At 43.9% G+C, this 14,281-nt stretch overlaps 1 protein-coding gene across 3 annotated transcripts; it reads left to right on the forward strand.

Annotated features, from left to right (window-relative positions):
- The first annotated feature begins 1,691 nt into the window (after nucleotides 1-1,691).
- SIGLEC6 (sialic acid binding Ig like lectin 6) lies at nucleotides 1,692-13,866 on the forward strand. 3 transcript variants are annotated; one of them, XM_017865219.1, is made up of 8 exons: nucleotides 1,692-1,916; nucleotides 1,979-2,344; nucleotides 2,546-2,824; nucleotides 3,021-3,068; nucleotides 3,529-3,786; nucleotides 5,258-5,351; nucleotides 5,683-5,764; nucleotides 12,959-13,866. In XM_017865219.1, the coding sequence occupies exons 1-8, from the start codon at nucleotides 1,883-1,885 to the stop codon at nucleotides 13,130-13,132; spliced, it is 1,335 nt and encodes a 444-aa protein (XP_017720708.1). In that variant the 5' UTR covers nucleotides 1,692-1,882; the 3' UTR covers nucleotides 13,133-13,866. The 3 variants fall into 3 exon arrangements, with proteins under 3 accessions (XP_017720708.1, XP_017720693.1, XP_017720698.1); XM_017865204.1 differs by lacking the exons at nucleotides 5,258-5,351; nucleotides 5,683-5,764 and having other exon boundaries at nucleotides 1,701-1,916; XM_017865209.1 differs by lacking the exons at nucleotides 5,258-5,351; nucleotides 5,683-5,764 and having other exon boundaries at nucleotides 1,701-1,916; nucleotides 2,579-2,824.
- Nucleotides 13,867-14,281: the final 415 nt, after the last annotated feature.

The following is a 14,281-nucleotide window of genomic DNA, read 5'->3' on the forward strand; positions in this document are numbered from 1 at the left end:
TTGGCAAGGATGAGGAGAAAGATAACTCTTCTGTACTGTTGTGGGAATTTAAACTAGTACAGCCACTTTGGAAAACACTACGGACATTTCTCAGGAACTAAAAATAGAATTACTATTCGATCACACAAGCAATCCCACTACTGGGTATCTACCCAAAGGGAAAGAAATAAATACATCAAAGAGACCCCTGCATTCACATGCTTTTTGCTGCACTACTCACAATATCAAAGATATGGAATCCACCTAAGTGTCAATTAACAGATGAATGGATACAGAAAATATGGTATATATACTATTTGGCCATAAAAAAGAATGAAATCGTGTCATTTGCGGCAGCATGGATGGAACTGGAATTCATTATCTAAATTGAAATAAGCCAGACACAAAAAGACAAATATTGCATGGTCTCACTTACATGTGGGAGCTAGAAAAATATTATCACATGGAGGTAGACAGTAGAAAGACAGACAACAGAGACTGGAAAGGGTCAGATAAGGGGAGGAGGGAAGATGAAGAGAAGTGAGTGAAGTGGTACAAACATAGAGTTAGAAGGAATAAATTCAGTGTTAGGGAGCAGAATAGTGTGATTTTAGTTAACAAGAAGGTATTGTCACTCAGGTGACACTCTAAATATCCTGACATAATCACTATGCATTATATACATGCAACAAAATTTTACATTTACTCCTTAAGTTTGTAGAAATAAAAAACATTACAAATATATGGTGGCAAATTCTAATACCTCATAGGTATTAAAGATTTGCCAGATGCATACTGCACAGAGGAAAATGGAAAACCCTGTGAACTAGACCTAAAATTTTAATTTTCTCTGGATATTCCACTCATGTTGCCCAGAAATATGTCTTTTTGTGCCACCTTTAACCGTGAGAAGCAGATTTTTTTACAGGAAAGAAATTGCTAATCTCTATGATGAGGACCTAAAAAAAAACTTCTCCAGTCCACACTGCACTGAGTGGCAACATTAATTCCAAAGAAGTTTCTTCTGCACTGCAATTCACAAAATAGGTGTCCTCCTTTTTGGTTTACATGAAGTGCTGCATGGTTCTTATTTTGGAGATGTCATTGAAATTTTGTAAGCATACTGGCTGTCAAGGAAAAACCTCCATACTCAACGTTTTAAAAAATATCCAGCATTCTACTGTGACACATGGCAAACTCACCAGTGTCCACAGCTCTAAAGCTAGATGATGTGGGTGTGTGCTGAGGATGGGAGGCTATGGATGGGGATCATCTCAAGGGTAGGGACCAGGTCCCTGGCATCTCTTCTCCAGCCCCGTCTACATACAGATGTTCACTATGTGAATGAATGAATGAGTGAATGAATGAGTGGCTACCACACACACTGCACCTGAGACACTTCTTCCTTTCACTGCCCCAAACACTCCCACAGACCCTACAGAATCCTATGTCCTGCAGGACTGACTTTCTCATGGCTTGTGATGAGGCTGTGACTCTCTGAGGCCAGCAGTGACCAGCTCCCAGGTGTAAACAGTGGGGCACAGAAAAGCACTTCAGAGTAGGAGGGCCTTAGACACGGGTGCCCCATTCCTCAGATGCCCCCGGAGGCCCTGGTCCAGGCTCTGGTGCTCGCAGGAAGCCCCGAGGTGGGAGGCGGGACGCAGTCTCTGCTCCTCTGCTCTCATTTGAGCAGGTCTCCGTGGTCTCTGGGTCGCAAGGTTTCCGTCTGCTCTGTGCAGAGGGAGTGGAGCTCCGACGGCCTGTGGCTTCGCAGTTCCTCTTCTGTGAATCGCCAAGATCACGCGCTCCTCCCCAGACACCCGTTCCTCCCCGCAGTCCTTCCCCTCCACTCCCTTCCCATTCTCTGCTCACGCAGGGAGCCCAGGAAGCCTCCGCCTCAGAGATGCTACCGCTGCTGCTGCTCCTGCTGTGGGCAGGTGAGTGGGCCGGGGGAGAGGGGCCGTGGGGCTGGGCGGAGCTGACCCTCGTGTCTCCATAGAGGCCCTGGCTGAGGAGTGGAGATTCCAGCTGGAGGGACCAGAGTCCTTGACGGTGCCGGAGGGTCTGTGCGTTCTCCTACCCTGCAGATTTCCCGGTCCCTATTCATCCTGGTACAAATATTATGGCTACTGGTACTTGGAAGGGGCTGATGTTCCAGTGGCCACAAATGACCCAGATGAAGAAGTGCAGGAGGAGACCCGGGGCCGATTCCACCTCCTCTGGGATCTCAGCAGTAAGAACTGCTCCCTGAGCATCAGAGATGCCCGGAGGAGGGACAGTGCTGTATACTTCTTTAGGTTGAAGCGGAAATGGACATCTGGTTATACATCTTCTATGTCTTCCAAGCTCTCTGTGAGTGTGATGGGTAAGGAACCACCTCCAGGACTGGCCATCAGGGGAAGGTCATGGGGGCTGTAGGGCAGGGCTGGGACAGGACTCCCGTCCTGGGAGGTGGGTAGAATTAAGCCTGTTGGGCTCAGGGGAGGAGTTGGACCAGGGACTGAACTTCCCTCTGGGTGAAACCTCATACCCCCATCCTGATCCTGCATCCCCGTCTCCTCACCAGCCCTGACCCACAGGCCCAACATCTCCATCCCAGGGACCCTGGAGTCCGGCTGTTCCAGGACCCTGACCTGCTCTGTGCCCTGGGCCTGTGAGCAGGGGACGCCCCCCATCTTCTCCTGGATGTCAGCTGCCCCCACCTCCCTGGGCCCCAGGACCACCCAGTCCTCGGTGCTCACGATCACCCCACGGCCCCAGGACCACAGCACCAACCTCACCTGTCAGGTGACGTTCCCTGGAGTCGGTGTGACCATGGAGAGAACCATCCAGCTCAATGTCTCCTGTGAGTGCTGGGCCAGGACCCCCAGGTCCCTGAGGGTGTGGGGGGACAGGGCAGGGCTGAGCCAGAGCTTAAAGCTGGGGACCTGGTGGCCAAAGAGGAGAGCTCCCTTCCCTGTTTTCATGGCTCCTGAGGGGAAGGCCCCATGCCTACCATTCCTCTTCAGGGATGTTGAGGCTGCCACCTCTTTCCACCCCAGATGCTCCACAGAAAGTGACTGTCAGCATCTTCCAAGGAAACAGCACAGGTAGGAACCAGCCTGTTCTGTTCTCTCCAGGGCTGGGTGGAAGCAGAGTGGGGACTAACGGGGATCAATATGAGAAGCCAGGACTAAGGCCTCCATAGCCTTCAAAGCCCTGAACTGAATCTTTGCTCACCCCCAGCCTTTGTCACCTCATCCACAGGAGCTGCCGCACCCCTCGCACTTCCCCTTCTCTCTGAAGCTGCTTATTTTCCTACTGCCGCAGGCATCTCCGTGGTCCAGGAATGGCACTTGTTTGCCACGATGCTGTCCCCAGACCCTGCTCCACGCTCTACAGGGCAACCTGGGCTGCTCCAGGGAAATGGTCTGGGCTTTTCTGAAGGCCTGAGGCCCCCACTTTACTAGTCTCCTCCTTAGAGCTAGTGTGGACCCCACAGGAGGAGAGGGACACCAGTGACTTGCCCCTACACTCCATCTCTCACTCTCTGCACCTCTCTCTCCAAAGCCCTCAACATCCTGCAAAACACCTCGTCCCTCCCTGTCCTGGAGGGCCAGGCTCTGCGGCTGCTCTGTGATGCTGACGGCAACCCCCCTGCGCACCTGAGCTGGTTTCAGGGCTTCCCTGTCCCGAACGCCACACCCATCTCCAATACCGGGGTCCTGGAGCTGTCTCAAGTAGGGTCTGCAGAAGAAGGAGGTTTCACCTGCCGCGCTCAGCACCCTCTGGGCTCCCTGCAAATCTCTCTGAGTCTCTTTGTGCAATGTGAGTGTGGGCAGGTGCGCGAGAGTGTGGGCAGCTGGGCGAGAACTCCCTAGTATTCAAAGAAGAGGCCCCTGCTGAGTCCTGTCCTCCCTCCCCAGACCCCTCACAACTGCTGGGACCCTGCTGCCTCTGGGAGGCTTAGAGTCCACACTGCAGCGGCTCCTCCCTGCACTGGCAGCTTGGGGAGGGGATGCTGAAGGAATGGGAACAGCAGCCATGGCTCCTTCACAGTCACCCCCGACCTGTCGGTCCCTTGGCCAACAGATCCCTGAGCCTCTGCCAGGGATTCAGCACAAGTCTCAGGCTCAGCTTTGAGGCCCAGAACATCCCAGAGCAGCTCTGTCCCAGCTGCTGCCAGGTCAGGAGTCTGCTAAGTGGTGACAGCTGGGGGAAGAGAAGCCTGGGTTCTTGTAGGAGTTTGCTAGGACCGCCATACCAAAGTACTTCAAAGTGCATGACTTAAACAATAGGGATGTATTGTCTCACGGTTCTCAAGGTCAGAAGTCCAAGATCATGCACGGTGTTAAAATTGGTTCCTTTTGAGGCTGTGAGGGAGAATCTCTTCCATGCTCCTTCCCTGGCTTCTGGTGGTTTCCTGGGAGTCTTTGGTGTTCCTTGGTTTGAAGGAGCATTGCCTCGACCTCTGACTTAATCTTCACATGGTGGTGTCTGTGTCCACATGTGCGTCTGTGTCCACATTTTCCTTTTTTTTTTTTTTTTTTTGAGAGGAAGTCTCACTCTGTTGCTAGGCTGGAATGCAATGGTGCAACCTTGGCTCACTGCAACGTGATAATCTGACATATGCAACCTCCACCTCCCAGGTTCAAGCGATTCTCCTGCCTCAGCCTCCAGAGTAGCTGGGACTATGGGCGCCCACCACCATGCCCAGCTAATTTTTATATTTTGAGTAAAGATGGGGTTTCACCATGTTGGCCAGGATGGTCTCAATCTCCTGACCTCGTGATCTGCCTGCCTCAGCCTCCCAAAGTGATGGAATTACAGGTGTGAACCACCGCACCCAACCCACATCTCCCCCTTTTTATAAGGACAATAGTCATATTGGATTAGGGCTCACCCTGATCCAGGATGACTTCATTATAACTAATTACATCAGCTATGACCCTTCTCCAAATCAGGTCATGCTCTGAGGTGCTGGGAGTTAGGACTTCAAAATAGGAATTGTGGGGAGACATAATTTAACCCTAACTGCTCCAGAGAAATGAAGCTTGGAGAAGATGTTTCCAAGGCCCAGACCAGAGTGGCTGGGGGCACAACGTCCTCAGTCTTGCAGTTGGGGGAAGGGGGAGTCATGGAGAGAGAAGAGACTGTTTCCGGGTTCACAGGGCAGTGAAATGGTGAGTGACTGAGTCCTGGATTGGGGGTGGTCACAGTAGTGGAAGGTGGAGAGGAATGGCTGTTGGGAGGATGTACTGGAATTGGAACTGGAGTTCACTCAGAATTCAAATTATAGGGAAACCAGAAGGCGGGGTTGGTGGTGTCCTGGGAGCAGTCTGGGGAGCTGGCACCACAGCCCTGGTTTTCCTCTGTGTTTGCTTCATCTTCAGGTGAGAGTGGGCTCCAGGGAGGCACAGAAAGACTTGATGTGGGAAGGGCACGCAGGTGGCAGAATCTCAGAAAACCCAAGTGGAGGAAAATGGGGTGCTTGGGAAAGTCGAGAGTGAGGAAAGGGAGGGTAGTGGTGGTATGAATTACCCCGTTGACCAGCTGAGCCAAGCATGAGGTCTCTTTGAAACCGTGGTCCAACTCTTGGGCTTGTGGGATCACCTGGACCTCTTCATTACTTCTGTACTCTCCATAGGGAGTGGGGAGATGGTTCTTTTTTGGGGAAAGAGGCTCCAAATAACCAGGCTGAAAGGCTTGGTGCTGTTCCCTCAGAGTGAAGACCAGAAGGAAGAAAGCAGCCCAGCCAGTGCAAAACATGGACGATATGAACCCTGTCATGCTCTTAGGCTCCAGGGTGAGTGATAGAGACCTTAATTTCCACTCATGCTCTTAGGCTCCAGGGTGAGTGATAGAGACCTTAATTTCCACTCAGCATTGCCCCTTTTGAATGCTGCCCTACGTAAGGACCCTGAGGCATTTCTTCATTAACACCTGACATTCCCTGCAGTTCCACATGTGACTATTTTAAAGTTTTGATTCAGTAATAATTTAAAAAGCATTGATGTCAATAATTTAAAATAGTCACATGTGGAACTGAATCTAATAGTTCTGATGAAATATGTACTCCAGCTAATTTGTTGGGGATATTTATGCTCCTCATATATCAGATTATCATATTTCCTGGAATATTAGCCTTTTCTTACGGCATTGATTATTGAGAAAAAGAAATGAACAAAACTTAGTCTGTGTCAGGTGCATTAAGTACAAAGAATGTGGTAGATACAAGCCCTATAGTAGACAGTCCAAATCAACCCGAAGTCATTACTGCTCATCACCATTATATTGCATTTTTCACATCAACTACAGTGTTTACTTAATGTCAACTTTATGACATTATGGAGGAGGCATACTTTACGTATAATAGAAAGCACACATTTTAAGTATCCAGTTAAATTAGTTTGAGCAAATGTACACAAACTATAACCTTGTCTCCACTTTAGATAGGGAATCTTTTCATCATCCCTCCAAGTTGTCTCATTTTCTTTCCCAGTCAATGTCTCATTTCCAGCAATCACTTTTATGACCCCATCACTATCTATTAGTTTCGTCCATTCTGGAACTTCATGAAAATGGAATCACACAATACTTTATGTAACTGGCTCCTATGACTTCATTAAATATATAAATATATTAAATGTATATGCACTCAATAACAGAGCATTATTTATCAAAATAAATGAACAAAAACCAACAGAGCTGCAAGAGGAAATAGATACATCCACGGTTATAGTTGATTTGCATGTTATGGGAGTTTGCTGTACAGATAATTTTGTCACCCAGGTAATCAACATAACACCCAATAGGTTGTTTTTCAATTCTCACCCTCCTCCCACTCTCCACCCTCAAGTAGGTCCTAGTGTCTATTGTCCCCTTCTTTGTGTCTATGTGTGCTCAATGTTTAACTCCCACATTTAAATGAGAACATACAGTATTTGGTTTTCTGTTCCTGTGTTAATTTGCTTAGGATAATGGTCTCCAGCTCTATCCATGTTGCTGCAAAGGACATGAGCTCATTCTTTTTTATGGCTGCATAGTATTCCATGGTGTCTATGTACCACATTTTCTTTATCCAGCCCACCATCTGTGGGTATCTAGGTTGATTCTATGTCTTTGCTATTGTGAATAGTGCTATAATGAACAAATGCATGCATGTGTTTTTAAGATAGAATAATTTATATTCCTTTGGGTATATACCCAGTAATGGGATTGCTGGGTTGAAGGGTAATTCTATTTTAAAGTCTTTGCGAAATCTCCAGACTGTTTTCCACAGTGGCTCAACTAACTTACATTCCCACTAGCAGTGTATAAGTGTTCCTTTTTCTCTACAACCTTGCCAACATCTGTTATTTTTTCACTTTTTTTAGTAATAGCCATTCTGACATGCGTGAGGTGGTATTTCATTGTGGTTTTGATTTGCATTTCCCCAATGATTAGTGTTATTGAACATTTCTTTTTTTTACTTGTTGGCCATATGAAAGTCTTCTTTTTTTTTTTTTTTTTTTTTTGAGACGGAGTCTCGCTCTGTCGCCCGGGCTGGAGTGCTGTGGCCGGATCTCAGCTCACTGCAAGCTCCGCCTCCCGGGTTCACGCCATTCTCCTGCCTCAACCTCCCGGGTAGCTGGGACTACAGGCGCCGCCACCTCGCCCGGCTAGTTTTTTTTGTAGTTTTTAGTAGAGACGGGGTTTCACCGCGTTAGCCAGGATGGTCTCGATCTCCTGTCCTCGTGATCCGCCCGTCTCGGCCTCCCAAAGTGCTGGGATTACAGGCTTGAGCCACCGCGCCCAGCCGAAAGTCTTCTTTTGAGAAGTGTCTGTTCATATCCTTTGCCACTTTTTAAAGGAGTTGTTTGTTTTTTGCTCGTTAATTTGTTTAAACTCCTTATAGACTCCGGATATTAGACATTTGTTAGATGTATGTAGTCTGTAAATATTTTCTCCCGTTCTGTAAGTTGTCTGTTTATTCTGCTGATAATTTCTTTTGCTGTGTGGAAGAAGCTTTCCTCTTAACCCTGATCTTTAGTTTAATTAGGTCCCACTTGTCAATTTTTGTTTTTGTGGAAACCGCTTTTGGAGTCTTGGCCATGCAATCTTTCCCAGGGCCAATGTCCAGAATGGTGTTTCCTTGGTTTTCTTCTAGAGTTTTTAATATTTTACATGTTACATCTAAGGTTTTGGTTCATCTTGAGTTTTTGTTTTTTTTATATGGTGAAAGCTGGAAGTACAATTTTGATCTTCTGCATATGACCAGCTAGTTATCCCAGCACCATTTGTTGAATAGGAAGTCCTTTCCTCACTGCTTGTTATTGTCAGCTTTGTCAAAGATCAGATAGTTGTAAGTGTGCGGCATTATTTCTGGGTTCTCTAAACTGTTCCATTGTTCTATGTGTCTTTCTGCACAAGTATCTTGCTGTTTTAGTTATCGTAGCCTTGTAGCATTGTTTGAAATCAGGTAACGTGATGCTTCCCGCTTTGTTCTTTTTGTTTTGGGTTGCTTTGGCTATTCATGTTCTTTTTTTATTCCAAATGAATTTTAGAGTGGTTTTTATTAGTTCTGTGAAAAATGTCATTGGTAGTTTAATAGGAATAGCATTGAATCTGTAAATTGCTTTGGACAGTATGGTCATTTTAATAATACCAATTCTTCCTATCCATGAGCATGGAATGTTTTTCCATTTGTTTGTGTTGTCTCTGACTTCTTTCAACAGTGTTTTGTAATTCTTTTTTTAGAGATCTTTCACCTCCGTGGTTGGTTAGCTCTATTTCTAGGCATTTTATTCTTTTGTAGCTATTGTGATGGAATTGCATTCTTGGTTTGGTTCTCATCTTTGATGTTACTGGTGTATAGAAATGTTGCTGAGTTTTGTACATTGATTTTGTATCCTGAAACTTTGCTAAAGTTGTTTATCAGATCTAGGAACCTTTGAGCAAAGACTATGAAATTTTCTAGATATAGAATCACATCTTCTGCAGAGACAGTCTGACTTCCTCTCTTCCCATTTGAATGTCTTTTCTTTCTCTCGCATTATTGCTCTGGCTAGGACTTTCAGTACTGTGTTCAAGAGGAATGGTGAGAGAGGGCATCTTGTATTGTTCCAGTTCTCAAGGGGAATGCTTCCAGCTTTTGCCCATTTAGTATGATGTTAGCTGCGGGTTTGTCATAGATGGCTCTTATCATTTTGAGGTATGTACCTTTGATGCTTAGCTTGTTCAAGGTTTTTAACATGGAGGGATATTGAATTCTATCAAAAGCCTTCTCTGCATCTATTGAGATGATCACGCGGTTTTGATTTTAGTTCTGTTTACGTGATAAATCATATTTATTGATTTGCAAATGTTAAACCAACCTTTAATCCCAGGAATAAAACCTACTTGATTGTGGTGGATTAGCTTTTTGATGTGCTGCTGGAATTGGTTTGCTAGTATTTTGCTGAGGATTTTTGCATGTATGTTCATTAGCGCTATTGTCCTGAAGTTTTCCTTTTCATTGTCTCTGCCAGATTTTAGTATCAGAATGATGCTGGCCTCATAAAATTAGTTAGGAAGGAGTCCTTCCTTCTTGATTGTTTGAAATAGTTTTAGTAGGACTGGTACCAGCTCTTCTTTATACATCTGGTAGCATTCAGCTGTGAATCCATCTGGTTTAGGACTTCTTCTGGTTGGTGGGTTTTCCTACCACTGATTCAATTTCAGAACTCATTACTTAACTGTTTGGGATTTCAATTTCTTCCTGGTTTAATCTTGGGAGGTTTTATAATATGTTTCCAGGAATTTGTTCATTTCTTCTAAGTTTTCTAGTTTGCGGCCATAGAGGTGTTCATAATAGTCTCTGAGGGTTTTTTCTTCTTTTGTATTTTTGTGAGGTTGGTGGTAATGTCCCCTTCGTCATTTCTGATTGTGTATATTTGGATATTCTTCCTTTTTTATTATCCAGATAGTGGTCTATCAGTCTTATTTATTCTTTCAGAAAACCAACTTTTGGTTTTGAAAAAATCTTTTGTATGTTTTTTCTCACCTCCATTTTGTTCAGTTCAGCTCTAATTTTGGTTACTTCTCTTCTTCTGCTAGCTTTGGGGTTGGTTTGCTCTTGTTTTTCAAGTTCCTCTAGGTGTGACCTTAGGTTGCTAATTTGTTAGATATATGTAACTATTTCACGTGGACATTTAGTGCTGAAAACTTTCCTCTTAATACTGCTTTAGTTGTGTTCCAAAGATTCTGATATGTTGTATCTTTGTTTTCATTTATTTCAAACAATTTCTTGATTTCTGCCTTAATTTCATTGTTTACTCAAAAGTCATTCAGTGGCAGATTATTTGATTTCCATTTAGTCGTATGGTTTTGAGAGATCTTCTTGGTATTGATTTCCATTTTTATTGTGCTGTGGGCTGAGAGTGTAGCTGGTATGATTTGTTTTCTTCTTTTTTTTAAATTTGTTGAGACTTGCTTTATGGTCAAGTATGTGCCATGTGCTGATGAGGAGAATGTGTATTCTGACTTTGTTTGGTGGAGGGTTGTACAGATGTCTGTTAGATCCATTTGCTCAAGTGTCAAGTTTAGGTTCTGAATATCTTTGTTAGTATTATGCTTGGATGATCTGTTCAATACATCAGTGTTGAAGTTTCCCACTATTATTGTGTGGTTATCTGAATTTCTTTGTAAGTCTCTAAGAACTTGCTTTATGAATCTGGGTGCTCCAGTGTTTGGTACATATATACTTAAGAGAGTTGAGTCTTCTTCTTGAATTGAACCCTCTATCATTATGTAATGCCCTTCTTTGTCCTTTTTGATCATTGTTGCTTTAAAATAAGTTTTGTATGAAATAAGAATAGCAACCCCTGTTTCCATTTGCTTGATAGGTCTGTTTCCATCTCTCTGCTTTGAACCTATAGGTGTAATTGCATGTGAGATGGGTCTGCTGAAGATAAAATACAGTTGGGTCTTGCTTCTTTGTCCAACTTGCCACTCTATGCCTTTTAATTTGGGTTTTTAGTTCATTTATATTCAAGGTTAATATTGATATGTGAGGATTAGATCCTGACATCATGTTGTTAGGTTGTGGTTATGCAGACTTGATTTTTGTATTTGCTGTATAGTGTCAATGGTCTATGTACTTAAGTGTGTTTTTGTGGTGGCAGGTAAATGTTTTTGTGTTCACGTTTGGCACTATCTTAAGGACCTCTTGTAAAGCACATATGGTGGTAATTAATTCCCTTTGCATTTGCTTGGGATGAAAAGGATTTTATTTCCCTTCTCTTATGAAACTTAGTTTGGTTGGGTATGAAATTCTTGATAGGAATTTCTTTTATTTAAGGATCCTGAATATAGGCCACCAATCTCTTCTGGCTTGCAATCTTTCTGCTAAAAGGTCCTTTATTAGCCTGATGGGATAATCTTTGTACATGACTCGTCTCTCCTCTCTAGCTGCCTGTAATATTTTTTCTTTGGCATTGATCTTGGAGAACCTGATGACTGTGTGTCTTGGGGATGATTGTCTTATATATCATCTTAACGAGGTTCTCTGAAAAGGTCCTTTATTAGCCTGATGGGATAATCTTTGTACATGACTCGTCTCTCCTCTCTAGCTGCCTGTAATATTTTTTCTTTGGCATTGATCTTGGAGAACCTGATGACTGTGTGTCTTGGGGATGATTGTCTTATATATCATCTTAACGAGGTTCTCTGAATTTCCTGAATGTGCATGCTGACCTCTCTAGAGAGGCTGGGGACATTTTTGTGGACAATATCCTCCAATATGTTGTTCAAGTTGCTTGCTCTCTCTCCTTCTCTTTCAGGGATGCCAGTGAGTTGTAGATTTGGTCTCTTTACGTAATCCCACATCTTTTGGAGGTTTTGTTCATTTTTAAAATTCTTTGTTCTTTATTTTTGTCTGCCTGAGTTAATTTGAAGAACCATCTTTGGGCTCTGATATTCTTTCTTCAGCTTGGTTTATTCTGCTGTTAATACTTCTGATTGTGTTATGAAATTTTTATAGTGAGTTATTCAGCTCTATCAGCTCAGTGTGGTTCTTTCTTAAGATGGCTATTTCATCTTTTATCTCTTCAGTTGTTTGACTGGATTCCTTTGATTCCCTGGAATGGGTTTCTACTTTCTCCTGAATCTCAATAATCTTGATTGTCATCCAGATTCTGAATTTTTTTGTCTGTTATTTTAGCCATTTCATCCTGGTTAAGAACTTTTGCTGGGGAACTAGTGTGGTCATTATGAGGTAAGAAGACACTCTGGGTTTTAGATTTGCCAGAGTTCTTGCACTGGTTCTTTCTCATTTATGTGGGTTCATGTTTCCTGAATTGTGCCATAATTTGCTTTCTTCATGGCTTAACGGATAGCACATGTCACATGACCCACACAATAAGCTGGTTCCGAGTCCTGCTCAGTGTTGCATGTGTATAGATGTGTGTCTTTAGGCAATATGTGAAGCCTCTCTCAGCCTCAGTGTTCCTGTTTATAAGATGAATGTCATCATGGAATCCACTCCAAAGCATTTTTTGGAGAATAGAATATGACTGATTAATGTAAACACTCACTAAGGGCTGGCCAATCTTAATTATTAAATAATAAATAAATGAATGCGGTGGACATGGTGGCTCATGCTTGTAATCCCAGCACTTTGGGAAGCCAAGGTGGGTGAATTCCTTGAGCCCAGGGGTTCAAGACCAGCCTGGGCAACATGGTGAAACTCCATCTCTACAAAGATTAGCCAGGTGTGGTGCATGCCTGTAGTCCCAGCTACACGGGAGGCTGAAGCAGGAGGATCATTCGAACCCAGGTGTTCGAGGCTGCCTGAGCCGTGATCATGCCACTGCACTCCAACCTGGACAACAGAGCGAGACCCCGTCTCAAAAATAAAATAAAATAATAAATGAATGGATAAATAATAAAGTTCCATCAGTTCTACTCCTTTTCCGATCATTGGCTGCTGTCTTTGAGAACCTATTGTCCAGCCCTGAATCTTTTCTTTTCTTCCATTCAGAGTCATCAGCACCAGTTCCAGAGAGGCATGGTTTCAGACCACCCTGCTGAGGCTGACCCCATCTCAGGAGATGAGCAGGAGCTCCACTATGCTTTCCTACGTTTCCACAAGGTGCATCTTCAGAAACCAGAGGTCACCAACACTGAATACTCAGAAATCAAGATACGCAAGTGAGGAATTGTCCAAAGCCATAACCTTGATTGGAGACAACATGGTACCTCTCAGTATATTGGTTACTAGGGCTGCCACAGCAACGTACCACAGACTGAGTGATGTAAACACAGAAATTTATTTTCTTATAGTTTTACATGTTAGAGGTCTGAGAACAAGGTGTTATCAGGGTTGGTTCCTTCCAAGGCCTCTCTTGTGTCTTCACATGGTCTTACCTCTGAGTGTGTTTATGTCCTAATCTTCTCTTCTTATAAAGACACTAGTCATATTGGATTAGGGCTTCTCTATGACCTAATTTAAATAAATTAACTATTTAAAGACCCTCCAAATACAGTAACCTTCTGAGATATTGAGATTTAAGACTTCCAACATATGAATTTTAGAAGGGAACAACTTAGCCCATAGCACTGTGTCCAATTTTTTTTAATATTAATACTTTTGTTGTCAATGGACTATATAAATTCCTTAGTATATATGGCAGATCACAGGACTTCTGTCCAAGAGAACTGAGTTCAACTCTATCTATGCCAGTTACCGAGCAAGTCACTTTATCTCCCTGCTCTGTAAGGCAGGGAAATAATTTCCATCTAACCAGATTAATGTGAAAGGTCAAAGAAAGCATACAGCTAACATACAGCTTTGTCAGCTATAAAACAGCTAACAAAGGCCCTGACACAAAGTTTTTCATAAAGTCTGTGTATTATTGTAAATAAATGCCTTGTATCTGGCTTTGGTTAGCTGTGTTTTTGTTGTTGTTGTTGTTGTTTGTTTGTTTTTCTGAGACGGAGTCTTGCTGTGTCACCCAGGCTGGAGTGCAGTGGTGCCATCTCAGCTCACTGCAAGCTTCGCCCCCTGGGTTCATGCCATTCTCCTGCCTCAGCCTCCCAAGTAGCTGGGACTACAGGTGCCTGCCGCCACGCCCGGCTAATTTTTTGAATTTTTAGTAGAGACAGGGTTTCACTGTGTTAGCCAGGATGGTCTCTATCTCCTGACCTCATGATCCACCCACCTCGGCCTCCCAAAGTGCTGGGATTACAGGCTTGAGCCACCATGGCTGGCCTGGTTAGTGGGTTTTTTTGTTTGTTTGTTTTTTTTTTTTTTGAGACGGAGTCTCGCTCTGTCGCCCAGGCTGGAGTGCAGTGGCCGGATCTC

The sequence above is a fragment of the Rhinopithecus bieti genome, unplaced genomic scaffold (genome assembly GCF_001698545.2).
Source record: "Rhinopithecus bieti isolate Rb0 unplaced genomic scaffold, ASM169854v2 scaffold_2723, whole genome shotgun sequence".
NCBI classification, from domain to species: Eukaryota; Metazoa; Chordata; class Mammalia; order Primates; family Cercopithecidae; genus Rhinopithecus; species Rhinopithecus bieti.